The sequence below is a fragment of the Neodiprion fabricii genome, chromosome 5 (assembly GCF_021155785.1).
Source record: "Neodiprion fabricii isolate iyNeoFabr1 chromosome 5, iyNeoFabr1.1, whole genome shotgun sequence".
Classification (NCBI taxonomy): Eukaryota; Metazoa; Arthropoda; class Insecta; order Hymenoptera; family Diprionidae; genus Neodiprion; species Neodiprion fabricii.
In genome coordinates, this window is record NC_060243.1 from 2890062 (window position 1) to 2917915 (window position 27854).

General features: G+C 42.0%; 4 protein-coding genes and 1 long non-coding RNA gene across 10 annotated transcripts; 3 read left to right on the forward strand and 2 right to left on the reverse strand.

Annotated features, from left to right (window-relative positions):
• Positions 1 to 303: 303 nt before the first annotated feature.
• Positions 304 to 19272, forward strand: LOC124183289 (serine/threonine-protein kinase S6KL). 4 transcript variants are annotated; one of them, XM_046571596.1, is made up of 9 exons: positions 304 to 861; positions 1118 to 1272; positions 1380 to 1647; positions 1731 to 1815; positions 2029 to 2136; positions 2206 to 2364; positions 2579 to 2667; positions 17676 to 17903; positions 18016 to 18773. In XM_046571596.1, exons 1-9 carry the CDS (start codon positions 781 to 783, stop codon positions 18304 to 18306), a joined length of 1464 nt encoding a protein of 487 aa, XP_046427552.1. In that variant the 5' UTR covers positions 304 to 780; the 3' UTR covers positions 18307 to 18773. The 4 variants fall into 4 exon arrangements, 3 of the variants coding, with proteins under 3 accessions (XP_046427552.1, XP_046427556.1, XP_046427553.1); XR_006870955.1 differs by lacking the exons at positions 17676 to 17903; positions 18016 to 18773 and adding exons at positions 10132 to 10897; positions 10987 to 11082 and having other exon boundaries at positions 306 to 861; XM_046571597.1 differs by having other exon boundaries at positions 312 to 861; positions 18095 to 19272.
• Positions 2940 to 8284, reverse strand: LOC124183290 (neurofilament heavy polypeptide-like). 2 transcript variants are annotated; one of them, XR_006870956.1, is made up of 4 exons: positions 8077 to 8284; positions 5871 to 6344; positions 4536 to 5544; positions 2940 to 4457 (listed from the first exon to the last, which is right to left on the reverse strand). XR_006870956.1 is itself a non-coding variant. In XM_046571601.1 (3 exons), exons 2-3 carry the CDS (start codon positions 6324 to 6326, stop codon positions 4636 to 4638), a joined length of 1365 nt encoding a protein of 454 aa, XP_046427557.1. In that variant the 5' UTR covers positions 6327 to 6344; positions 8077 to 8284; the 3' UTR covers positions 4377 to 4635. The 2 variants fall into 2 exon arrangements, 1 of the variants encoding a protein (XP_046427557.1); XM_046571601.1 differs by having other exon boundaries at positions 4377 to 5544.
• LOC124183293 lies at positions 5544 to 6112 on the forward strand. The gene is made up of 2 exons (XR_006870958.1): positions 5544 to 5676; positions 5830 to 6112. It is a non-coding gene; the product is annotated as an uncharacterized LOC124183293 (long non-coding RNA).
• On the reverse strand, positions 18707 to 27776 carry LOC124183286 (mediator of DNA damage checkpoint protein 1-like). Of its 2 annotated transcripts, XM_046571591.1 has the most exons (8): positions 27566 to 27776; positions 27365 to 27471; positions 27183 to 27281; positions 23351 to 23449; positions 23033 to 23230; positions 20154 to 22950; positions 19496 to 19807; positions 18707 to 19269 (listed from the first exon to the last, which is right to left on the reverse strand). In XM_046571591.1, exons 2-8 carry the CDS (start codon positions 27467 to 27469, stop codon positions 19052 to 19054), a joined length of 3828 nt encoding a protein of 1275 aa, XP_046427547.1. In that variant the 5' UTR covers positions 27470 to 27471; positions 27566 to 27776; the 3' UTR covers positions 18707 to 19051. The 2 variants fall into 2 exon arrangements, with proteins under 2 accessions (XP_046427547.1, XP_046427546.1); XM_046571590.1 differs by having other exon boundaries at positions 27365 to 27776.
• On the forward strand, positions 23880 to 27015 carry LOC124183288 (venom carboxylesterase-6-like). Its single transcript, XM_046571595.1, has 8 exons — positions 23880 to 24170; positions 24236 to 24557; positions 24656 to 24853; positions 25349 to 25527; positions 25622 to 25790; positions 25855 to 26190; positions 26286 to 26409; positions 26582 to 27015. The coding sequence occupies exons 1-8, from the start codon at positions 23958 to 23960 to the stop codon at positions 26781 to 26783; spliced, it is 1743 nt and encodes a 580-aa protein (XP_046427551.1). The 5' UTR covers positions 23880 to 23957; the 3' UTR covers positions 26784 to 27015.
• Positions 27777 to 27854: the final 78 nt, after the last annotated feature.

Here is a 27854-nt window from a genome sequence, read left to right on the forward strand (position 1 = left end):
TTGTACTACTTGCAATTAGTAGTACACAGAAGAAAGAAAAGTAACTAAAATTACACAGAGAACAAAAAACTATTAATTGTAAGTCTTCCTACGTTGACTGATATTCTTGAGTCAACACTTATCATAAGAATTCTATAAGTCCTTGTTTTTATTTACGTATGTTCAACAACTAGATATTTCCTATAAAAAATATTTTTTTAATATAAGAGATACGAAAAAAAGTAAAAAAAAAGAATAAAATATTTTACGTATTTACAGTGTTTACGTAGTTCTGAGTGAAAAAAACTCGGACTTTTTTTTTAATTGCAATATCAATTCAAATTTCCCGCGAAGTTACCGAGTGCGGTGTGATGACATGAAGTATGTTCCAAGTGCTTCAATCGGTTGAAGTATGTTCCAATCGCTATAATAAGTTGAACAATATTCAAGATTCACGGAGTATTGTCAGTGGTATCGTCAAATAATTGCTACTTTTTAATCGGGTTACCGAGTACTTGAGCTCGTAGTGACAATCAGTAATTTCGAAATAGAATATTGGAAATAGATTCATTCTAACCCACTGAAACGTATCTTTGAAGGTTTCTCTCTGTCTTTGATCTTCGCCAATTGAATAATCTGAAGCTGCTGACTATGAAATACTGATCTACATATGGCTAACTTCACACAACTCGGACAGCCTCCATGTCTTCCAATGGCTTCTTCAAACTGTAATAACGACAACCTGTCAAAATTACAATTCTATGCGTCAGATAATCTGTATTAAGATCGCCACGAAGTCGGATGGGAAATTGTGTGGATAAAACAAAGAAATACACGGCAGAGAATGCGAGGCAGGAACCTCAGGTCGCCTACGCAAGTTACGTGAGTAAACGGGTGTCAACATAGCCTCTCCAACCTAACCTAACCTAACCAAATATTATTGGAAAACTAATATTTTCGAGTCACAAACATCGAGTTTCTATGAAAGAAAGTTAGATTACTACTTCTGAGCACGTCTTGCATGCATTTCAAGTGTGTCTATCTATTTCATCCTTTGCATCCGTTAATCTTGATTCATAACCTAACTCGCATCTTCACAAGAGATATTACCCCGTGTAGATGATGATCGTACTTACAGTCCAGCCTTGACAACGTATTAAGCCGCCGGAGCTCAAGATTTGCTCTATTCAGTGGGAGTAGCGCAGGCAACTCGACGACATCTGCACACGTCGAATGGTCAAGACGCTCCCGTGCTTCTCGTGTTTCCCGGATTTCACGAATCTCTCGGCGAACGTAAGTACTGTACTCAGTTGTAGTTGCATTTGTCATATTTTAGCTATACGATAATATAAATAAATAATTAATCAATTATATTTAAGTACTTTTTTGATACATTTCAGTGGCAGTCAAGATACACCTGAGGATCCGTGCTCATTATCAAAGACGAGATGGCCGGTACCGCAATTTGAAGCAGCCTTTTTACCTGAGTTCAAAATTAAAGAAACTGCGTACAAGACAAATTATGATATCATCGATCTCATATCTAAGGGTGCTTACGGCCAGGTGTACAAAGTCCGCAGCCGAATTGACGGGGAAATATTTGCACTGAAGGTTCTCAATAAGGCACAAATAATTGCTGAGGATGCCATTGAGCGTGTCAAAGACGAGGTTCTACTAATTTTCTCTCTATCTTACCTCCGGTGTTCCTTATCTGTGGCTATTTTCTTACTAATCACGTCCTTTTGTTTCAGGTGCGCATACAGCAAGTTGTCGGGCATCATCCGTTTGTGGTGAATGCCTCACGTTATTGGCAGGACAAAAGGCGACTCTATGTTGGTAGGTGACATAAAAATCATAAATTTGTAATATTTGTAAAGCAATAAAATTAGTGGTAAATAAGTTTGTCAGGTAATTATGAAAACGCGTACTTACGTTTGACATACCCAAAAGCATGCATCTCAAAATTTTTTGTTTCTACATGCATTGAAAATGGTTCATCATTATTATTTTTTAGATTCCTTTCTTTATGTAAAATGTATTTCGTTGCAGGTAGTGACTATGTTTCTGGTGGTGAATTGTTTACTTTGGTCGAAGGATACGGAAACCTACCCGAAGATGCAGTGAGAATTCTTGTGGCTGAAGTTGCGTTAGCTATAGGTAAGGTACCGATAATGGGACCTATATCAAATTATGAAATATACATTAAATCGACATATATCTTTCAAGATTTCCTCCATAACGCCGGTATTATTCATCGGGATGTAAAAGCTTCCAATGTGCTTTTGGACGAGGAGGGTCATGCCCAACTGATAGATTTTGGTTTTGCAAAGTGGTTGAAGCATGGACAAAAAACGTCAACGCTTTGCGGAACTCCGCAATACATAGGTAAATTATTTTCATTCGCTTGTTTTGCTTCCATAAAAAAGCATATTTTACATTGACCCTCAGTAAAGAATCAATGTCCATCGTCCCGTGATGGTTCATAATGTACACATGTATTTTTTTCTTGCATTATTACACACATCTCGTAAGTGAGGTTTTTTCGTTTCCAAACCTCCCTGAATACCGTTGCTAACAGCATATTCACACCCCCTTTCAGCTCCAGAGATTCTACGTGGAGAGCCATATGGTCATGCTATCGACTGGTGGTCTCTTGGTGTCCTCATGTACTTTCTGTTGACATCAGAGGTGAGTTTCTCATACGAATACTAAAACTTTAACGTCATACGAATACTAAAGCTTAAACGTTTTGTTCCGTTGCACCGATTATCAATTCCTGTCAGTCTATTTTACCACGCGAATCAATTGTTTCGAACAAATATCTGTTATAATCAAGATTGATGAACCGATTTATCGACGATTCAAAAAAACTCCCCAAGTTTTGTTATGATCAATGTCAAATACAAACACATTTCTATAATCAAAGAATACTGCACGAAAGAAATGATTGACAAGCAAAATTGCGCTTTTTAAATTCGAGTTTATTTTAAGCGAGTATATAGGGGATGAGGTTCAGGGGTTGGGATAGAGTATGGCTGGGGGTCGCCAATAACGGCCCTCAGCCAAGTCTTCCATGAGAGAATTGCTGCTGGTTTTTAGCTGACATAAATCATAGCTAAGGTTAGTAAATCGAACCATGCAGCAAACAGACAAAAAGACATACACAGAGACGGAAATGTGCGTGCGTTCACACCCTATTATTATTATTATAAGTGTGTATATATATATATACATATATATATATCCTGTGCGTGGTGTGTAATATATGTGTTATATCCATACATGTATATCTATATATATATATATATATATAAATGCACACACACACATTATATATATGTAGAGTCGAAGATAGCTCAACGCTTTTATTTATAATAATAATAATAATAACATTAATAATAATATAATCATAATAATAATAATAATAATAATAGGCGCTAAACGCATTTACCACAACGACGATTAATAAACATAACGACATAATACAAATGTTTATAATAAAAATAATAATAATAATAATAATAATAATGATAATAATTATAATAATAGAGAAAGGCGGTTTATGATAATCAAGAGGGTCTACTACGTTTCAATTCGAGCCCTGCACGCATCACCGAGACACCTAAAATATCTATCTATATTGTAATACGTATAATATAAAACGATATGGACTGAAATGATGATGTGCGTTATATGCGTAGTAACAATGATAGTACAATAGTAGAGTTTAGATGATGTTATATAATGACGAACTACGCTTCCGTTTTATACGTGGGGCTTATTGTTTTAACGGGGATGCGTAGACGCCGAAGTTGTAAGTAACGGACAACCAGGGCAGGTCTCTTTTTTTTTTTTATTCGTCTTTTCTTCTTTCTTTTTATTTTTTTTTTTTACTTTTTTCTGTTCCGACATTGATCTACACCCATAACACGTAACTGTATTGTATATTGACGATGCTGCTGAAGGGTATGCGGTTCCATCGTGCATATAATATTGTTATTGATCCAGTGAAATAGTTTTACATACATTGAAATATCGATCTGATTTCATTTTTGGATTAAAAAGCGAAGTGGTAGCGATATCAAAGGACACGATTTTTTACATTTCGGAGCGTGGCGTTCCTCACCCTCTCAATCTTTATTTTTTTTTTTTTTTGTTTGCCCTTTCTCCCTTTCACTCTGTATCTTTCCCTCACTGGGTTACAAAAGATGATCGTATAAATCCGCCATATTCTAATCTATTCACTCTTTCTACCTCTCGCGTTCTTCTATCTCACACACGCACACTTTCTCACCTTTTTCTTTCTCTCGCCCTACTCTTGTGTTTTTTTTTTTTTTGTTTTTTTTAAATTTATTTTTATTAAAAAAAATTTTTACTCGCATTTATTATGTCGTTTGTTCTCCGATAGAATATGTAACCATATATATATATGTGTGTGTGTGTAGTATATAAGTATATGTATATATATATATATATATATATATATATATATATATATATATATATATATATATATATATATATATATATATATATATATATATATATATATATATCACTCGCGAATGATCGATTGTTTTTTTTCTTCCCGTATAATATGATTGTCGGTTTGTTGTGTATGCGTATGCGAGTTCGTTTTATTCAATCTTCTAAAAATTATTTTTCTGAAGTAGATATTTTTCCGGTCTCGCTTTTCTCAATACTTTCCTCTTGACTTGAATCCTCGTCATGCTTGCTTACTTTTTTCTCCTCTCCGCTTTCCTCGCTTGAAGAAGATTCCTCGCTCGATTCTTGCGATGTTTCCTCAGATTTTTCCGCTTCCGGTTCAGGTTTTTTCGGCTGATTATTGTCGGTCAGTTGTTCAGCGTTTGGGAGATCATCAGCAGCCGGAGTTTGAAGTTCTTTTGGCTTCTCTTCTGCCGCAGCCGGTTTTTCCTCCTTTAATTCCGTCTCTTCTTTCTTTTCCTCATTCTCAGTAGCTGCTGATCCTTCTTCAAGAGTCAAACTGCCCTCCTTCTCACCCTTAATCTCCTCCTTCACTGCTGGCTCCTCTTTGATTTCAGACACCGCGTCTTCCACCTTCCTGGATTCTTGTTCGGCTACCTTTGTTGCTTCTACTATCTTCTCACTTGCCGCCGCTGATTGCGCGTTATCGATCGAGGCAGACAGTTCCTTCTTGGATTCCTCCACTGACCTGGAAACGCTGTCAACGGCTTCGCTCACGAGTTTCGGTATCGAAGTTTTCTCAACCGGCGTCACGATCGCAGCCTGTTCCTGTCCTACTTCACTTTTCTCCGGGCTCTCGCTATCCGGGGTAATTTTTCCTCCGCGAGTTACACGCTCGGCGATGTCTACGATCTTTTCTTCCTGTTTCTGCAGGTTCTCGCTCTGATCCTTGACGATCGAGTCGACGATCAATGAAGCTTCGTGGGGCAGTTCCTTAGCCGCCGGTAATGCAGACGCGATTTTTTCCTCCGTCGATAAAACTGCAGCTTCAGCTTCCTTTGTCTCCGTTACAAGGCTCTTCTCGGCTGAGATTGGAATCGGAACTTCCGCCGTATTAATCTGTCGAGCATCAGTTGTATGAAAAATAACAGTTCCGGAATTCGATGTTGTGAATATTGTATTTATAATCGACACAAAAGAGAAGATTTTTTATCAAATCTACAGGAAAAAAGAGACTCATCAACGTTTTTGGTAAATAATACCCATATTTACTGTAACTTTTGCTATAAATGTAGCAGATTTTAGTCTGTCACGTAGTAGTTTACACTATTTTTAGAGTAAAATCTACAGTTTACCAAGTATATATTACCAAAAAACCTTGTCCGTGTCCCTCTTTACCTGCAGTTTTGTATCATATATTCCAACACCAAATCACACCAACTTACCTCCTCGGTTTTCGGCGACGACTCCTCCGATCGGGCTACTACCGGCTTCGACTCTTCCGACTCAACTTCGGGAGTGTCGATTTTCTTCACCTCCTCCTTTGGCGTTTCGACGACCGTTTCCTTCGTCTCTACCGGTTTGGCCGCCGCCTCTCCTTCCGTGGGAAGAACAATGCTCGGGGTTTCCTCGATCGGCTTGGCAGCTTCGGGTTCAGTGGACTTGGCCTCCTTCAGTTTCTGCTCCACAATATCGACGACCGCAACCGAGGAAGCATCCTCCGATTTTACCTCCGTAATTGGACTCTTCGTCTCTACTTGACCCGACCGCAACGACTCCTTGACGCTCTCAAGCGGTATAACCGGGTGAACATCCTCAGGCGAGGGTGCGGCCAGAGGCAAGGAGTCGGTAACCGCGACCATAGCCACGGCGAGCAGTAGAATCTGTGCCGCCTTCATCATCCTGGCGTATTTACTCGGCTTGAAAGAAACGTGGAAAAACAAAGAAGACTGTTTAACACCTTCGACAAAGTTGCCTGCTCAACTTTCGTTGGGGCAGCGTGCGATACTGTAACCCGTGTACCACGAACGGCGGTCATAACTTCACTAAGGACCTTATATCGCTGCTACTGCGCAGGTGGAGGAACTCCGAGGAACGGAAAGGGGGACCACTACTCGTGCCGTTCAACCCGATCCGACGATGATATTACTGGGTCTACAGTGACTTCCACTAGTTGGAGTAGCAGGATGGTGGCGAGGAGGCGGAGAATGTATACACACGTAATTGCAGGATGCGCAGATATATTGTACGTGAGGTCGAGTTGCGGACTCGATGAGGGTTGGGGTCGACTCTGATCGTATCACCGACAACACCCCGCGCATCGTATCGTTCCCAATCTTTGCGAAGATCCGTTTATACGACGACGAAATGTGGCTAACGCATAGCTGTTTGTTGAAAGACGACGATGACGGGGTACGATATCCCTCGCAAGGCCATTGTCGAATTTACTCAACTTGTTCAATACGCGTAGCAGTAGTATCTACTGCTTCCCCTTTACCAGCTAGTCACTTCCGTAATACGCGAATGATCAATGATCCGGTTAATTCGCTAGCGATACAGGATGTCCAGTCGGCTGGAAATCCTGGGAAATTGTGAAATTTTTTATATGTATCGTTAAGCAATGCCGATATCATGGAATTGTAATGCTCGTAGGTATTTCGACCTTGGTTTATTGCAATACCGCATGCTGGTATTGTTTCTTAGTCGTTGCCTGCAGTAAGTTTTTTATATATATTATATATATATATATTTACTATGCACTGCGTGTATTATATGCATATGGTTTGCACGCAATCCTATGCTAATTAGGATTCAAGATCAAGTCAGTTTTTTTCGTCCCCACTTTGCGCGAACGTCGTAGTTTCCGACGCGCAAATCCTTTTCCGGACTCGCGGAGTTGACGCGGACAAAACAAAGACTGGTTGCATTTATTACTTTGGGGAACGGCGCGATTTTTTTGTTGACGTTGCTGCAATTTCTTTTCTTTTTTTTTTAAACTGCAATTTTTCTCTGCTAAATTGGACCGTTTATTTTTATAAATCGGAGGATTCGTGCGGTAAATTTAGCGAAAAAAAAGGTTCATTCAAAAACTGCGCCAGTCCATCGTTTTACCGTAGAGGTAATGAATCCTGCAGTAATTTCGAAAAAAAACAGCCATTTTACCTGTAACCTATCACAAGAATCTCGGGTTGCGTTGTAGCTCTTGTTTTTTTTTTTTCTTTCTTTCACTGCTAGATAAAGACTTTTATCCACTGCTAAAAACTATTTTCTACTCTTCACTATTTTCTTTTATATTATAAATTTGACACGATGAACTATCTTGCTATGCGGAGAAACGCTAGATTTTGTCGCGATAAGAACCCCATCTGCATGCGGCCTCTGAGACAGGAAGGAAACTGGATCATTACCTCATCAAGACCATTAATCGAGGCAGTAACGATATAAGCGGTGAGTTTTTTTTTCTTTTTTTTTTTTTTAACAGATGCCTGTAATACCGTTACACGTATAATATAGTTATAAGTGTACATCAAAATAAGACGAAAGATGATGTGGCACGAAATGAGATTGAACGTTGCAGTTCAATGATTCAAAATGATGATATAAATAAATGTAGGTTTAGGAAGATGAAGAAGTCCTTTATCGACTACTTACTTATATATAACGTGCTCTTTATTTCTGCCACTGGTCTTCAATTGTCTCGTCACGTTAGAGTTCCTTTCGCGTTATTTTCTTCGTTCTTCGTTCTTCTTCTCGTTTTCTTCCTTAAGGAATAAAAGGAAAAGTCCCCGATTATTTTTAAATACAGATGCGCGATTTTTCGTTAGGCAGCGAATAGTGGCTACCTACCACCTGCACGTGATGAAAGACTCGGTGAATGAGGGCTTAGCTCCCGAGGCCCCGTTTATATACCGAGCCGGGCGGGCCCCATGGAGATGAGTCCCCCACCACCTTCGCAGTCGTCGTTTCCACCGCCGTTGCCGTAGCCGCCGCCGCCACCACCACCACCACCGTCACCATCATCATCATCATCATCATCATCATCATCGCCATCATCATCATCATCATCATCGTCATCATCATCATCATCATCATCATCTTCCTGCAACAGTAAAGGCAAACGCAAGGGCACCCCGCGTTTATACATCGACTCGGACGTACAGCTGATATGCATTCCCAGATATTCACAAGCCGGTATGCGAACGTAGAGAACGATAAGCGCAACAGCCAGGCACGTACTTCTGCTTCGCTCGGCTCTGCAACAACAACGGATATTCTTGACGTTTAGGTGATACCAACTTTTCCCTTTGAGCCGATTACGCTTGTCATCGATTTGTCACCACGCATGTGTAGGCATGGAAACATCGTTGCAATGGGGTTCAAAGTACACGTACGGACTGCCTACGTACCGACCTGGAACCTGAAAACTTGACCACTGGCTGACTCAGTTCTTTATTAGTATATGTGAGGAGATTGTGAAAAAATTTTTTTGATGCGCGTTTTAGAAGCGGTCGGGAAAGTATCGAGCAAACTCTCGAGAATCGCTCATATCTACGACGTGTCACGTCAGGACGACGACTACCGGAGAACTTGAATTTCGTTTCCTGTTTTCAAGATTAAAACGGTTAATTGAACCTTGGAAACATAATTTCTCGAGGTAAACGACCGTTTATAAGTTATTTCGGTGAATTTGGATTTAGGAACTATTAACAGTTTCGAGGATGGCGGCTAACGAGTTCGTATTTAGAAGGAAAAAAAAAAGAATCATACGAAACATATTTTCCCGTGACGCTTTGTCCACCACCTATGTAGGATGGTTTTCCGCCGATGCAGGGAGCGACGTGATCGTAAACCGGAATCTAAGACATTGTCTGGATTTCCGAGAGTGGGGTTTTTTGTCCCCTCAAAGATCAGCCGGGGCGTTGAATTGATATTACACGGTCGTTAACGCGATATCAAACAGATATTACGGGACGTTGTAATGCTATTTTCGACACTCGCCGAGCGATTTATGCCCACTTTGACGCGACTTGTACACCGATCATGTATGCATGCAGGTTGCACATGTGCGGGAGTGGAAATACCAAGGGAGGCTGCCCGGCGATTAGCAGCGTCGCGTTAGCATTCTTATACGGTATATATAGCATGTACTGCATATCCACTCTCGCACGTAGAACTCGTGGCAGACCAGTAGCTCAACCGAGGTACATAATCGTATTGATGCAATATACGTCGTGCAGATTTGTAATACGGTTATTATAACATGAAACTAGGTGTAACATCATCGTCATCATTATCATCATCGTCGTCATCATCGTAATCTTTGCGATGATCATCATCTTGCAACGAGCCCAAGGTCTCTGAAACGGCGACAGTGGTCGTCGCCCTCCTCCTACTCCTCCTTGTATCCACCTCCCCTCCTTTACCCGATGCTCGACCCGAGTCCACCGGTCGCCGCGACTGCTGCAGGTATTAAAGTTCTGAAATATCACTGAGTTTCTAAGCGTTTCGGGATAGCCCAGGGAAACAGGAGCACCGGAAGTATCAGAGAGACACATCGGAGGACAAACAACGTTACGTATCACCCTGCGGTATATCATTTTTGAGTTTATTTTTCCTGGAAATATGATTTCAGAGTACCGTTAGAGCGTTTAGTACAGTGAAGATTCACCCTAATTTACATCTAACTAATGTAAAAAATGTTTTTAGATGGTATACGGCCGGAGACTACGTCTCGAATACGTGCGGCAGGTCGTTCTTAACGGTACACGTAGACCTCGCGATACGTCGAAACGAATTTCATAATTCGTCGACTGGTTCTGGAGCCAACTGGACGGCTGGTTAGCGAGTCGATGATAGAAGATGTATCATCGCTAGACGACGCACGCTGTATATACGGTATAACGACAACGGGCAATCGTGGTATACCAGTGCAGGCAGATAGGCAGGGGGCTGGCTCCTCGGTGATGAAAATGAAAAAGACGCTGGAAAGATCAAGAGAGAGAAAAGGAGATTCATGAGGGGGTTAGGGAGGGGGAGGCAGCAGGGCCAGGTTCACTGGTTATAGTCGCCGTCTTTGTCCGGGTTCCGATTCTCCCCGTATATCCATCTCCTATCCTCTATACATATTAAACATTTATTATACACCGGGAGTAAGCAGCCCAAGATGTCCCGGCTGCCATTGATGCTGCTCTGCTGTGAGACGTACGCGACGACTTCTGGTGATGGTGATGGTGATGGTGATGGTGATGGTGCCTGGTGATGGTGCAGCACGCGATACGCGGGGTGAAGGGCGGCGAGTTCGGACCGGCTAGAAACTCACGAAGAAGACCGTCGTCGAGGAGAAAGAGAAGGAGGAGGAGGAGGAGGAGGAGGACAAGCGAGTATTGAGAAACTGTGATGGTATACACGGGCGTAGGTATACAACAACTCGCTTCTGCCAAGTCTTGCCCTCGCCGTGAGTTTAGAGCTAGAGGTATAGGTATATTAAAATAATACCCTTTGCTGCCTGCACCTATGCAGGTTCCAGGTACTGGTTTACTCGTTTACGGTCTTTCTTTGCAGTCGGCCAAGCGATGCACAACCACCTTGTACACCTCCGGGCCCCAGGAACGAGAAGTAGCGTAGCCGCTTGTCTTCGCCAGTCTTGACGGGGTGGTGGTGGGGGGTGGTTAGGGACGCTCGGGGGTGGATCCGACGATCGAGGATTTGCCGGTGCTATTTTGAGCGTCCGTCGTGCTGCCGTTGTCTCCTCCCTTCTCCTCCTCTTCCCCTCTTCTTCTTCTTCTTCGTCTTCATCTTCTTCATCTTCTTCTTCTTCTTCTTCAATATTATATCCTTTAGCGTGATCACCGGCGGCGAAGAGGCTTCTGCTGCATCAGAGCAGAGCAGAGCAATGGAGATCCTGCGGAACGGGTTGAGGCCCTGCAGGCCAGGTTTTGCAGTTCTGAGTGAGCGAGGGGGGTCGTTAAAATAATCGCACGGCTAGTATAGGTATAGGTAGAGGTATAGACCGGCAGGTACTGCCTATGCCATTTTCGTCCTCGTCCTCGTCCTCGTCCTCGAACGACCTCCTCGGATCCGTGATGCACCTCGAGACGATGAAACGAGAGAGTGAAGTACTACCTATTCTAGAATGTTGGGCTGTAACGCGAATTCAGATTATACCGTGGTTATAATTGTTGTATTGTTTTTTTTATTATCATCAACCAAGCTTTAAGACCTTAATAACTGTATTAATATTTTACAAGATACTCTCTTAGGGTAACTGCGTTAGCTTTTTTTAGGGGAAAAAAAAAATCAAATTTCATCCTGCTTGTGAATATAGACGAGAAACTAAAAGTACCGTGTTTTGGGTCAGACGAACCATTAATTAAGACAAATGTACTTGAGACTTGCGCAGTGTATCTCATACGAATTGTATGATTATGTTTGGATATTTGAAATAAAACGGTGGGATAGGGGGAGGGGGGGCAAACAGATTAACAAACGTATACAGAGAATAAAACATGCTCATGCAACGATTACATCGTTGTTTATTATTATACACAGTGATTTTACAGTCGCGCACTGATTACGACACGATATTTTTATGCACAAGTTAATTATCTATATTTACATACATATAATCTCTACATTATTATAACCTCGGAAGATTATTTAATTCATCATTTTGCAACCTCGTTGCCGAGCTTGTATATTCTACGCAACGCGTGCTTGTCGGCGAAAGATCGGAATCGGTAGCGCGACGCGTCATAATATAATTCTTGTGCGTACATTGTATCCATTATCTTATACCCAACCTACACGTGGGTTATGTACGTGTGTAATTTTATGTAGTTCTGTACCGGAAAAAGGCACGTGTGAATAAATATTCCACACCTATACGTCAGTAAATTCGGCACGCGTATTATACCTATCCCCGCTTAAACATGTACCTGTACGTATTGAGTGAGATAAAAATAAGGAGAGAAAGAAATGGAGTTTGCCAATCCGGGACCGAGGGGAAGTTTATAAACTGTAATTTCTAGGCGAATCGCGACCTCTGTAAACGACGAATGAGCGAGGCGGTTGACCAAGTCAAAAAGACACTTCTCGCTGTTTTTTTTTTCTGGTTTTCGACAGTATTCTCTGTACCTAATATATTATGCATGACTTGCAAAGTGGAAGGCGATTCCGTTCTCCTTCTTCCGCAGTGCGTCAGGCATTTCGAGAAAATTCGAATTGTTCCCGAGGTCTTGTCCGTTTGATGAATTCCTCTTACTCAATACAGTTTCGGATTCACGTCTTGATCAAAATTTAACACCTCAAACCACGTATTCGGTCTTGAGTAGCTTCATAGGCGACAAAATTTTTATTTAAATAACGCGAACAACATCAAACGGAGAAAAAAAAACCTCATGAAAAAAGTTGTAGAAAAAGTTTGAAAAGATTCCCAGATATTTAACGACTTGGGGACGGTCGCTTAATGTTTCCCTCCGCATCACACGTATCTACGTATCGCGTGTTTCTCATTATTCCATTGACATTTCGCACTTTATAGGCATTATATATGTTTAATATTTTCGTGCGCGTGATCGGTGTTGGTATTACCTATATACGAGTTTATTAATTGAACATTGTCACGCGCGTGACGAGTTTTTTTTTTTTTTTTTTTTTTTTTTTTTTGCGCAGCTATGTGTATAAGGAATCGTAAAACGTACCAATTTATACCCGCGTGACATAATACGGGTGTTGCTACTGCTGTTGCTGTTGCTGTTGCTGTTGCAGTATTTCGTTACGACGATGACTTACTTGACTGACTGACGCACGATATCGACGATCGTTAAAAATCTTACAACGTCTGCTATACATACAAATTTTTCATCCAACACTTGTCGCATAATACAATGTGTTGCGATTAAAACAGAAATTTAACTTGCCCATGGATTCGGTCAGCACACTGAAAAATCGGAATTAAAAAAAATGATGTAATAACAATAAAGCCGGTTAAATCAAGTATCGAATCAGTAAATGATTATATTTTCACAATCAAATTAATATTACGTATCATAATGCATCGACGACAAGAAGATAAAGGCTCCAAATGAAAGCGGCAAGAAATGGAAAATTTCCATCGCTCACCCCCTGATAACCTAAATTAACACATGTACGTGTATATATGAATAAAATTCCAGGCGGCAGGTGAATCACACAAGACGACTCGACTCGTCTCACCTCCCCCTGAAGTTCTTCTTGCTGCAGGCTTCGATCCCCCCATAGAACGCGGGCCAAAAGAAAGTTCCCAACTGCAATTTCTCAATGGTCGGTTTCATATATATTGGATTCAATTGAATAATGGTGCGGCTGGTTATCACCCACCCCGAGTCGGTCGGTATTCGCCGTCGTCCGTGTCTCACGCGTGTGCAATGCTGCCGAAAGTCATTGCCTGTGCTCCTTTTCTCCTCTCTCTCTCTCTCTCTCTCTCTCTCTCTTTCTTTCTCTCTTTATAGCTTCAAATCGTCATTGCGATCGGGCCCCGGCGTCGTTAGCCCGTGCACCGTATATTAAATCAACGGTATATATATATATATAGACGTATACATGCCTTGTACTGTATATATATAATATGTATAATATATACACACACACACACACACATACACACGTATGGTGAAGCTGCCATGCTTGCGATCGTCCGACTTGCCGCTCGTATAAACGAGTATAAGATCAACGAGACGCGTATATCGTTAAGATATCGTAAACAAGACACATACGTTGAACATAACGTTCGCCTTATGTGTGCGTTATACAATTTGTTCGAATCCAACTTCTTCTATTCAACCTTGCCGATTTTCTTTTTTCTGGTATTTTTTTTTTCGATTATTTCTTCTTTTTTTTTTTTCTTTTGTTTTTGTCTATGAATACGATTTAACGTAAGGATTTTAAACGAAAATCGCGTTACCCATAGAGTCGAAATTTATTGTTAGAATGACTTGCGAAAAAGGGATTTGTTAATTGCACGCGATACTCGTTTCAAACTTTTTTTTATATCGTCTGATTCACTTGTTTTTCTCAATTTTAATTATCGGATGGGTAAGGCACGGGATTTCAGTCAAGGTTCGACTTTGAACTTGGTTCAATCTGCAATTAAATTGAAGGACGTGTGTAGATCTACACATGTATACGTGTGCATTAGCGAATTTAACCCCCTTGAGTTGTGCATTATTGTCCTGAGTAAACGGGTATAACAATATAATATTTCATGGTTTTTCAGGTTGCTGATTATTGATTCTGAAAATTGAAGACTGTGGATTCAATACGGTGGACGAAAATTTAAAAATCTGATCGAATACGGTAAAAAAAACTATGCAGGGGTTTTTGGGGTCGTTAATATTGGATTCGCCAAACTGAATTTTCAAAATCTGATTTCAAATTCTCCATCAGCGACTTCAAAAACTCCTGAACGGGGTTTTTTTTTCTCCGGATTCGATCGACTTTGAAATTTTCGTTCGCCATTTTGAATTCTTAAACTACGATTTTTAGATTCGTAATCAGCGGCCGGAAAAACTTACAAATTATGTAAAACAATGTACCCTAATAAATATACAAAAAAATGCATATACTCAACACTATGACTCAAGGGGTTAAACCGAACACGAGGCCAAACTTGGTTGAAACTTGAACTAAAGTTTCTAAGTGAACCAAGTTCGCCACTTCGTTCGAAGGTGGTCTTATTATACTTATAAATATCGAACAGACGCATAACATTATAAGTATTATATTTGTATGTATGCTGCAGAAATACGTTAATCAGCGGTTATATTATAGATTCTTGTTGGATACCTTCTTTATCTCGTGGTATGACGGATACCTGTAACTAAGAGCGGGGTAGGTGATTGCCCTGATTGCATGTGCGTGCCGTTTCTTCGTCCACGTCTTGTAGATATATGGAAGCGGTTCTGCAGGGGAATTGCAACCGCGATAGGGCTGCGAACTTACAATTTACCGCATGCCCTGAGCTCTGCACTTCTCTTTCTCGTCCTCGTCTCGTTCCACGGCTTACGATCCCAGACTTCAGCACTTATATATATATATACATACACACAGGCACTCCTTGGAGTTCAACTCGGGTACTTTTTTCACCTCGGTGTAGTGGAAAATAGTTGAAATCGCGAATTTATCTCGTTGATTCTTCTCAGAATCGGTCTGAAAATATACCTCGAGATCTCGTTATTTATTTTGTTTATTTATTTTTTTTTTCATTTTTTGTATACACTTATTTTTCAACACCGATGTACGTGTTCGTTTCTTGTTGTTTTCCTCGAAATTTTTCATCCAGAATGTTTCATCCGTGATACTGCTCGGATCGAGATACCAATATTACGGGTTTCATATATACCTTGAGTCTAATGATCATTCGTCTGAACTTTTATTCGTAATTGCCAAATTAAAACTTGTATGTGACGTAATGCTTGATGGGTGTAACTCTTCCTTAAATTATTAACGGACAGCCGTATCTAGTCAACAAAAATATACATAACACTTTCGTTATGTCACCGAACTTCGAACGTATGTATAATCGTATATATACATATATATGGAGAATCGGTGTTTTTCTTAAATCCTTTTTCTCCTCTTCCTCATCGGATTTCTTTTCATCGCGGCGTATAATGTTCGACCGTAGAAAAGTCCAACGCGCGTTTAGGATTCTAGGTGTACACATCGACGGATTCCTACGTGCATGGTGCACCAGCAGCTTGTTGATCTTGTCCGATTAAAAATGTGCGTATGCGACGTGTGTCCGCACTTTTTACTATTATACCTGTACTCGTGCAGAAAATTTATGTATAGAGATGTGAGAAAAAGTTTGAAGGGATTCAGCCGTTGCGGGAATACGCGAACGAGCATTAAAGGCATGTGTACCATATCTGTTGCCATCCATGGTTTTCTATAAATAGCATCACATATACCGGTATGATGGTTACATGCCAACACGTATATGCAACTTCGAGGCGTACCTTGGTGTATAATTAGCTATACCAATACAGTTTTAAAGAAGTTGAAGAAGCAGAAGAAGAAGAAGAAGAAGAAGATTATTGCACTGTGTATTCGTGTGTACGTGTGTGTTTTTATTGAAGTAGAGATCTGCTCGATGAGTATTGGTGCCTGGATCGACTCCGCGTCCTCCTCCTCCTACTCCTACTCCTACTCCTTTTTCTTTTACAGCAGCGAACGGTATATACATAACGTATATAGAAATACCCGTTTAGACCTTCGGGTTCCAGCGCGATTCCAGGGGGGGGCCGAGGATGAGAGGAGGAGTAGACGGTGTTCGCCTCTTCTGTGTAATAGGCGCGGATAATTATATTCGAGCAGCTACGCTCGCCTAAGTCTCATCTTCTTCACCTCTTCGAGTCAGCCCTACGACCAGGCTCTACATGAAAAGATATTCGTAAAAACTGACGTACATTTTTCCGAACTGCAGGAATATTTAATAATTTTTTATTTTTTTTTTGTAAAAATTATTCCCAAGTCCCGAATCGTTCCCACGAAATCTTGACCCGCATGCCTAACGCCGAGCAATCTCGGAGAGCAAGTTCTACTCATTTTACAACTTCCTCAAGGTTCTCGAAGGTTGTTGGTCTCGGTTCTTCGCTCACTCGCGGCTCACAGCTAGCTCTCTCTTGTTGGCACGAAAATTAGCAGAGTTGTAAAATTGCCAACGCTGTATAATAGAGCCGTCATCATCGTGTACCCCTTGCCGTATTTAACGTACCCGACCGCCTCGGTACTGCGAAGCTGCGTACTAGAAGCGAAATCGAATAATTTTTGTCCAAAGCGAAACCGAGATGAGCGACACGCACAAGGTTCTATTTCGATGTGTAATAAGATTATGAAATAATCACGTTCATCGCGTGCCCAATAGCGAAATCGGCTGGTAGTTTTTCTTTTTTTTTTTGTTGTTTTTTTTTTCTGATGAATTTTTTTTCATTGGCACGAAACTCATCTAACCGTTTTCTAAACGTTTAATTTATAGAAAGAAAAAAAGATAAATAAAAATAAAAATGTTGACGCAACTGCCATTTTATTTCAGCGATTATATCCAGAGCCATCATGTTTCATCATGCGAAAGAAAAACGATGGGAGGAATTACAGAGTTTATCTGAACGATTTCATCGTCGATGAAAATTTAAGAAATTAGAAAAATTTGACCTGTACAATTTACTTTTATAACAATGATGATAAATGATTTTCATCAATTTTGGTTCCAGTACCCGGTGCCTTCGGAACCGAAGACCTCGCCAACAAGCATCGCCGAAACACCCACGGTGTCTTTCTCGTGCTTTTCATCCCCGAGCATCTCTCCGTCAACGGGAGCCGTGGACCTGCTTAAAAGACTCCTGGCACCCGATCCCGTCTCGAGACTCCGAAGCATCTTGGGCCTCCAGCGGGTATCGTTCTACAAAAACCGGGATTTCCGAGGCTACACAAGCAGGAGCGTAAGTATTGTCGCCTCAAGCCTTATCGGCTTGCGTAAAGGTTGATTTAAATTTAAGAAAACTTGCAAGCAACGTGACCATTTTGTATTCTGCATCCATCTTCAACGGCCAGCGAATAAAGGAACAAGACGGAGGAGGGGGAGGAGGAGGAGGCAGAGATTTATCGGGATTTACTCGTATGTGTTCTTCAGGTGTCGCCGTTAGAATATCTCCCGGCTACGAAGAAGTCTACAGGATCGACGTCCGCGGATGCCTGCGGCAACGATCACTGCAGTCATACGTTCGCCGAGTTCTCGGATTCCGCGATGCTTCCGGACGGCGTCTAATCTCGTCGAAGAGGGTAAAGAAGAGGGGAAAAAAAACGAAAAATTTTACACAATGCAACTCCGTCCACGTTCCTTGACGAAAAGAAACGTACAATCTTATCCGTTCTGACATATCTTACGATTAGTTAGCAAATGTACGTGTCTACGTGCGTTCACACGTAACTATATCTTTCCGTAATCCTGGATTCTTTTGTTTCACGGTTTGTTATTTGTTCCGTAGCACGAAAACCGCATGCCGTATACGCGTTATCGCGAATTTCTACTTTTGAGATATTGCCACTGCCGTTCCTTAAGTGACTGTTTGTACAGGTCTTCCTTATTGTTGTTTTTGCTTTGCATTATCAAACAACGTTTTCCTCTGACGCGATAGTGGAGGTGCACTTTCGGTGGTAAATACGAAGAGCTGACGGGAAACACGGTACCAAAAGTGAGCGGTAATCGTGATTACGAAAAACAATAATAATAAAAGGAAAAACGTTTAAAATAAAATTCTTTTATTTCACCATTATTGAAAATATCTTACATAAATATTGTACTATAATTATATTATCCATCATGACTTGAAAAATTTTCACACGATAATATCGTATATAATTTTGATATCTATAATAACTAGACGTAGATACGAGTATGATATACATACACATATCTAGGCATTTATAATAGTGTAATAATAATTGCAAACGATACTCCGAATCATGTCTCACGGAGTGTTGATCGGAAGATGTGGAAGATCAGCTAGAGTAAGTATTTATGTAATACCATCAAGTGAGTCGATTTTCACGTATAAACAATCAGTTAATTTTGGGCAATCGCCGTTCATCATTCAACGTCTAACTTGTGCTCATCGAAATTTAATTCATGCCGCAGTATCCCAGTGAGAATGAACTCGACGGATAGAAGACGAACTGATTTTGGCGCTTTGGTTAGATATTTCTTTGCATTTTTCAAGTCCTCGGATCGTGATATGATCAAAGATTTATTCGGCCACGTTGTGGGCGGTCTAACCAGCACTTTTCCTCCGCACGCCTGAATTATACCTGTGTGATAAAGAGAAAAAAAAATATGTCTAGCAGCAGTCAAACGAACAATTGGTGAAATGGAAAATATCTTCTCATAGATCCGCTATTTTCGTGATTGAAATTAAAAACGCCTGGGACATTCAAAAATAGAAAAATCGAATGATTTTGTAGATTGTCCTTTAACGAGCATTGATTTGTTAATAAAAAAAAAGTGCGGTCGCATGGATTAGTTCGTAATTTATACCCTTCATCTCGGCAACCGGAGGCGGAGCGGTGTTCGGGGTGAGAACAATGGTGTAGCCCTCCAGGAGTCCGTGGTTTTTTCCCATTTCAAGACTGCGTCGAAGGTTGAATTTGAACTTTGCCTCCTCGGCGGGATCCTCGAGTAGGAAATCCCTGGTGTCGAGGAAGCAACCTCTCCTCCCACTCTCCCTAAGCCAGTCGATGGGGACGATGGGTACGGCCATCGCCATGGCGCATAGGAATTTGTACGTGCGGCGCACCTTGTCCGTCACCAAAGTCGTGCAGTCGCCCGGTTTTTCCGTAACTGTGCCACCTGCGCTCCCAACAACATTATCAAGATAAATATAAAGTTTTACCATTGTACCGTACAGCTGTAGATATACATAGGTGTAATACACGTTCTATGATTACGAACATCAAATCGGCTGGACACGTTTTTGAGACGCGTTTGCGTCATCGTCGTTTATTATGCTATATGCCGAGTTGTGATTTAGAGGCTCGAGGTCGTTCGGTCGGTCGTAAGCGGTAGCAGGAAGACACGTATGCACAGTCCCCTGCGTCACCTTCGCTCTGCACGTTCGGCCTCGTCCACCAGCATCCGCGTTAGGTCATCATCGAGCCCAGCGAACTTTATATGCACGTAGAAAACTGTTGCTTACCCAAATTGTGAACGATCGCCACGAGTTGGGGGTCGTTCAATCCTGTGAACAGTATCCTGTACTTCGTCCTGCCTGGCGGGCTGTGCGACAACATCGAACTTCTTCCTCTCCGCGGCGACGAAACTCCCGGTACCGGTTTCATCTCTTCGTCCAAAGATTCGGAGGATGAGGCAGAACTCGAAGTCTTCGTTCGCTTCGTTACGGCAGCCGTGCCTCTCCTCCCTCTCTTCGGCTTAATTTCTTCGGTCGAATTTTCCTTCTCCACAGTTTTCCGCGAGGCTAATAGTCTTTTACCACGAGTATGCGCCAAACTCCGACCATTTTCACAGACTTCGGAATCCGTAACCGCGGGTGGCTGCCGCGGTGGAGGTTTTGGTTTTACAAATTTTTCCATCGTGATTTGAACTTTGGCAACTGTTTTATTCACCGACGCGTCTATGGACACGGCGACTTTTTTCTTGCTTTTCGGTTCGACTACTACAGGAATTTCAAAGCTCTTCTCCCCCAGAGGTAATCCCTTCAAACCGCTTTCGCGAGTTCGGGAAGCTCTCATCTGTTCAACGCGACTTTTATTACCTTCGCGATTGGCATTTCCCAGAATCGCTTGTATCTCTTGAGACTCTAAGCTTGACTGCGTTGCGTTCTCATTTTCACTGACCAACGCCGATGTTTCTGTGTGTCGCATGCTGCGGGTCCTTGGAGTCGACGGTTTTTCCACAGCTAACACTGGCTGCTTTGAATTTTTTGAAGAAGACTTCTCCTTCTTTCGCTCCTCTGCCGTCTTCGTCCTCGCTTTTTTGGCAGGCGTCGGTGGACTCGACGGCTCGTCCTCTTCCCGGGTATTTTTCCGCAATCGCTTGCTACGCACCATCGGCTCGGGTTCGCTGCCGGTATCGCTTTTCCGTGACCTCGCGCCCCGCCGAAGAACGGGTGAAGCCAGAGTAGGCGACTCGGGTTTTACTGAATTTACTTTTATCGTCGCGCTCGACGGCATTTTAGCTTCCGGTGACCTAATAGGTAGCTCATCGCCGAGGCTAATGTTTACCGAACGAACAACGATCGACGAAGACTTTTTGCTCGGCTCAGAAGATCGGTCTTTATTTTTCGTCTTCGACCTCGTCGACGCTCTCGGCGATTGAGCGACCTCAGTTATCGGCGACGACGGTGGCGTACCCGCTGCCGAAAGTAGGGAATTTGAAAAACGCCGTTTCTTTGGCGGCAATCTTTTCTTTACGGCGTTTACCGATTCTTCCTCCACCGAATGTGACACCTTTACATCAATTTCGAGTGGCGTACTCACCGGTTTCGGTTTAGTTCGAGTGCTGCCCCTTAGACTGGTCCCATTTGCTTTAGGGCTTTCCACAATTTGTTCATTTTTTGTGACTTTCACGCTTTTTGGACCTGACTTTGACGTGGGTTTGCTTGGCTTCGAACTTTTCGAATTCTTCGCATCGACCAGTTTGACGTTCTCGGACTGTTCGGAGAGTTCCGATGAATTTAACCGACTTTTCTTGGTACGCCTTGATTTTGAGCTCATGATAAGATCCAACGAAACTGCGTCGGACTCTTCCGACGTAGATCGCGAGTCATTCGCAGACCACCTGAGAATGTCGATTGGCGGCAGGCCCGCGAAGATCTCTGGCGTACTCAGGGTTTTCCGTCGTGAGACCGTTGCTTTTTCGTCCGATCTCATCTCGTCGCTTTTTCGTCCGTTTTTTAATTCCTCCTCATCGTCATCTTTTCCAGTAATTTCCAATTTATCATCCTCAATATCCGGTTCCTCGATCTGGGTCGATTCCAAAATCCTTTCAAGATGCTGGGTCAGCATTTGTGTCGGTTCTTCCGCACCGCTATCGTTCACGTCGTCGAACATATTGTTCAATTTACTTTCGATGCTGTCGTTTGGTTTTGGTTTTGCATCCTCACGTGACACTTCCGCGGAAGTTTTTTCATCCCCTCTTTTAGATTCCTCTTCACGTCGCGTTATTTCCGCCTCATCGTCAGGCTGACGCTTTTCTTCGACAGTCACCTCGCCCACGTCCTCCTTGCTTTCAGTTTCCAGGTAACTGTGTCGAGGCCGGTTCTCCTTATCAGGGCGTCCGACTAGCTGAGTCGGAGCGTCGAACATGTCGATGATTCCACCGCCGCTATCCTCGAACAAGCCTTCCTCATCAGTTTCGGAATCGTCGTCCCCATCGCGCGTGATCGCTGTGCGATTAGCGGGGCACCTTTTGGTCTGTACATTGTTTATCGAATGCGAATTCGACTTAGCAACGGTCGGGAACCTCTGCGTTTCTAAGTCATTGATCGAGCGCGAATGTGGCTCGGCGTCATCGGCAGAGAGAGATCGACCTTCGACGATAGAGAACTGTTGGGTCTCTAGGTCGTTTATCGATGTCCGAAGAGGTTCCGCCTTTTTGGTCGCGTTGGGTCGCCCTTCGTCAACCGAAAACTCCTGCGTTTCTCTGTCGTGGATGTCACGTAGCGATTTGATGATCGGGCTGCCCTTTTCCGCCGGAAACTTCTGGGTTTCGTAATCGTGTATGCCAGTCTTCTGCGTCATCATGTCGAATATATTCTCCTCCTCTTCGTCCTCGTCCTCGTCCGAATTTGATACAGGCACAGCCGTCTGGGTTTCCAATTCCGAGATATTGATTGCTAAATCGTTGACTTTAGGAATGTCGGATTTTTCTGTATCCATTTGCCGTGTCGTATTTCCGCCCTGCTGAGTTCCCGCGACCAGAGATACATCGCTGGCGAGGTTTGCGTCAGTCGACTTGTCCTGCACGACATCCTCCTGCAATAGGAAATAATTGACATTTTGTTTATTTACACGGCAATTTAAACTGTGGATCGAGTGAATCATCTAAGGATCGTACGAAGGACAGATCGGGCGTGCCCGGGATGATCGGAGGCGTTTTCTTTGCTGTCAGTGCCGGGGTTTCGGGGACGACGAATTCCTTCGAGGTATTTTCACAGTCTCTGCTCTGGTCCACCTTAAAGACTGCTCGCACAGAACCAAACCTGAGAACGTCGCCATTCTGCAGCTGGTACAATCTCCCGGGTCGGAGTACTGCCTAACAGAGATATGATATGGAAATGAGACATTAGATTACTTCGGCGTATACAGAGGCTTGTATTTATACAATTGATTGTAGAGTGGTATTGGTAAGATGGAGTAACAGCGTGTTAATTACATCGTTTAATCTCGTCTTGTTCAATGATCCCAGATCCGAGATGAAGGTCGATTTTGGGCCCAATCCCGCCTCGATTTCGGCGTGCTCTTTCGATATTGTCTGTAAAATGGAAATACCAATAAATTTTTATCTCATTATATAAAGAAACGAAGAAAAAGGGAATATGCGAATGCTTGATTATTGTTCAGCATAAATTTGGAATACCAATTCAGAGATAATGTTCGGTATTGTATGATTACACAATCACTGACGTTGGAAAAATCAATTGACCATTGACTGCGCGGACTTTGACAGAGGCATATGTAGATAATGGAAATGCAACTACACGAGTCATACCTATATCAGTTTTGCTGAGAAGACAATATTGTTTTTATCTTTACGGGGCGATTCATTTGCCACGCTAATGCGCCTGACTTTACCCTACAACATAATGATATGCAAACGCATAAATGATTAATACAATCAAGCCTGGGGCTAGATAAAGTTATCGATAAATTGAACTAATGCAGATCGGTCCGCACAATTCTCGCAGAGCCTAAACATTTGCGATTCTAGTAGCACCTTGGAAGCGCTGCTGTTTAAGAGACGGAATTGAAAAGGCGAAACGATGAAGTTCGCGGTCATGTCGGGGACTATTTTGACCCTTCTTTGGGGATGTCATCCAAGTCTAAGCCAGGAAGTCGAGGGGTTATTTCCACGAGTCGTCACACCTCTGGGGTATATCGAAGGATATTACAAGATTTCTAATAACGGTCGGCGATACGAAGCCTACGAAGGAATCCCCTACGCTGAAACACCGATCGGAGAACTGAGGTTCAGGGTGAGGATGCAGTTTCGCTGGATTGTTTGATGTGTTATATTTTGATGAAAATTACAATTTTGCAGATCGCAAAAAGCATCTCACCCTGGGCGGGAGTCTTGATGGCGAAACGATTCGGACCGCCCTGTTTGCAGTACAATCATTTCGGCGTTAATCATACCAAGAGGGTCGAGGGCTCCGAAGACTGTCTTTACATGAATATTTACACCACGATTGCGGATGATGATCGGTATAAAAAAACCATCGAGCCAAGCCACTTGCTTCCGGTTGTATTCTTCATTCACGGAGGCGCATTTCAATTCGGAAGCGGATCCGACTTCAGATCCAAGTATTTACTCGATAGAGAGGTCACCCTGGTTACCTTTAATTACAGACTAGGACCATTCGGTAAGAAAATTCCATCAAATTTGTTATCTGCATAACTTAATCCACCCACAAGTATAACGAGTATCAGAATTTTCTATTACACTTATGTTTATTATCAGGTTTCCTGAGTACGGAGGACGCGACGGTCCCTGGAAATATGGGGCTCAAGGATCAGGTAATTGCGCTACGCTGGGTTGCCGATAATATTCAACACTTCGGGGGGGATCCGTCGAGGATTACGATTATCGGACAGAGCGCCGGGGGAGCTAGTGTGCATTACCATTACCTCACGAATCTCAGCGCAGGCTTGTTCAAGGGTACGTCACTTTACAATGAAGGTATTCCAGGTCGATCTCTTCGATTTCATTTCTTTTGTAATATGCTGTGTAGACTAAAAACTAAGCGACACTTTTTTTCCCATCTGCTATTAAACACTTTAAGCGGATGAAACCACTCTTCGAAGTAAGACATATCAAGGGGCGATTTGGAATTTTTTTTTTTTTCTAATTGTGAAAATTACTTTTTTCATTTCTCGTTATGAGAAAACCTCTTCAATTGGATTGGTTGAAAAATATTATGTTCTTGTGGGTGAAACTGCCAAATCGACCCTTTACATGCCTTATTTTGGAGGGTGGTTTCACCCCCTTGAAATGTTCAATGGCAGATAAAAAGAAATACGTGTCGCTTACGTTTTAGTCTACTATGACATATTACAAAAGAAATGAAATAGGAGAGACCGACCTGGGATACCTTCCTTGTCAGTGTGAAGGTAGATCACGTTATACTGAATATATTTATATCGACGTTTGCAGGCGGAATGTCACTGAGCGGGACTGCATTGGATTGCTGGACGCAGACAGAAGGAGCTTTGCAAAAGACGGAGAAACTGGCGACAATCTTGGGATGCCCGTCAGAAAATGTTCCAGCCATGGTGGAGTGTCTGAGAACCAGACCAGCGCAGCAGATCGCCAAAGCTGTTGGGGATTTTATGGTAAGAAAGAGTTTTGAGATTATTAAAAATATTCCAAACAGGGAAGCGACCGATCGTTGGACTTGGTCAAAAATAATTTTTTCCTTTTCCTTAGCCATGGCTTTACAACCCCTTTACTCCATTTGGACCAGTGGTCGAGAAGGGTGGCAGTGAGTGTACGTTCATCGATAGGTCTCCCATTGAAATAATAAATTCTGGACAAGTGCAGGACGTTCCATGGATCACGAGTATTACAAGCGAGGAGGGCCTCTATCCAGCTGCTGGTAAGTGAGCAATAAATTATCAAAACCATGAGCTTATTTACCTGAGTATGTATGTTTTGCACAGATTTTATAGCCAATGAAAAGCTTCTCAAACAGCTGAACAACAACTGGGAATCAATTGCGCCTCATCTACTCGACTTCAATTATACGGTTTCAAAATCTGAACGGTCAGATGTTGCTAGACTAATAAGGCAACATTATTTGGGAACAAAACCAATTGACAAATCTACTGTCAAGGAAATCGTACAAATGGTTGGCGATCGGTTGTTTGTGTACAATGGTATCGAGGCTGCAAGACTTCAAGCTCGGGTCAACCAAAGTCCTGTACGATTTTATTATTTTTCGTACAGAGGAGCTCACAGTTTAAGTGAATCGATGAGTCGTAGTACTCAAGACTTTGGTAATTAGCTGATTGTGCTATGTAGAAATGTTATCGATATATGTTCATTGGACAAATAGATCAATCTTATTCCGTTGCTTGCTTGCGTTTACTAGGCGTCTCTCACGGAGATGATCTTGCATACGTAATGCAATCGTTCTTCGATCCCACAACAACACAAGAAGATCGGGATATGCAAGAGAAGCTTCTTGATCTCTGGGTAACTTATGCCACTGAAGGGTGAGTCTCGTTCCCAGAATTCTGCTCTATTCTACAGACTAGTCACATTGTCATTCGTCAGACCAACTTTAGTCTCATATTCAATATTTTAATACCTTTAAAAATATTGATAATCTTATACATATGTGCATAATGCACAAACCAATCGTCACGGATAATCTAAATGTTTCAGTGTTCCCAATGTTGGTATCGATTGGCCCAACTTAAGCAAGTCGACAGACGAGTTTCCCTATCTGTACATTGCAGGAGCGAAAGAATTCAGTGTGAAGTACACACCGAACTATGGAGAGACGAAATTTTGGGATAGCCTGAATTTTTTTGAAAACGTAATGCCGTCAAAAAATTTTGAGGAACACAAGAAAATCGAGTTGTAAATCTATGCTTGGCAGGGGCTGCATATTTAATATGTAAAATTTTTTGAATGCAATTGCCAATTAATTTGTTTAAACCTATTTGTGAAACAAATAATGTTTCAAACACTAAATATACTTACTGATTAATGTTTACAACGAAAAGTGTTGATTACCAACAAAAAAAATGTACAGTGATAATAAAAATCAGTTTTGTCTCTGATCGTCTCAGGGAATAAACAAAAAACACACGTAATCAAGGTTCACTTTGAAATAAATGCGAAATCCTCGGTAATTATATAATTTCTTCTACTTTTCAAGCAAGTATAATGTTATTTCGAATACAGGGAAAAAGACGCAACGAGTCAAGGAGATGAATGATATTGCTCGTCGACGCCTCTTTGCCATTATCCATCAACTTACATCGTGACCAATGACAATGCCGCATGAGTCAATTCTGCCGACTTTGTTGAAGCCTCGACAAACGGGATAAACATCTGAATCGACGACAAGCGTTCCAATCTGAAATTTGCAGTATATGTGAAAAAATTTATTATATTACAAGTAACGAGTCTGATGTTTTAGTATCCACGTATTATGCTAACTTTGATATTTTTCTCTGCTCGCAGAGGCGTAGCAGCATCATTCTCATCATCCTCACTTTTATCGTCATCGTCGTTGACGAACACTTGAGTAGCAGGATAATCCATGGCTATTGCAGCAATTAACAAGGCGCAGAATGTGTTAGCCCCAAAAAAAATGACACTAAAGCACGCAAACGACGGTTGATGTCAACAATTCCTAACCTAGTCGACGGCGGAATAACCAGCGTTGATCCAATCTTACTCGTTGCGGATTTGATAAGGAGCTGAAAATATTCCCTCACTTGTCTGCTAATGATAACGCTAGCCGTGGTAAATTGTAATATAATTAAACTTGACTCCACTTTACGCATGCGAAAAATAGTATCAGCCAAATAAAATATCGCGCAATTTGTGTGTTTACATTTTCGGGCACGCGTGGCGTTACTGTGAAAAATTTGAATGCAGTATTCGCGTGTTCGAAAAGGCGGTAAAACCTACGGCGCATTTTCAT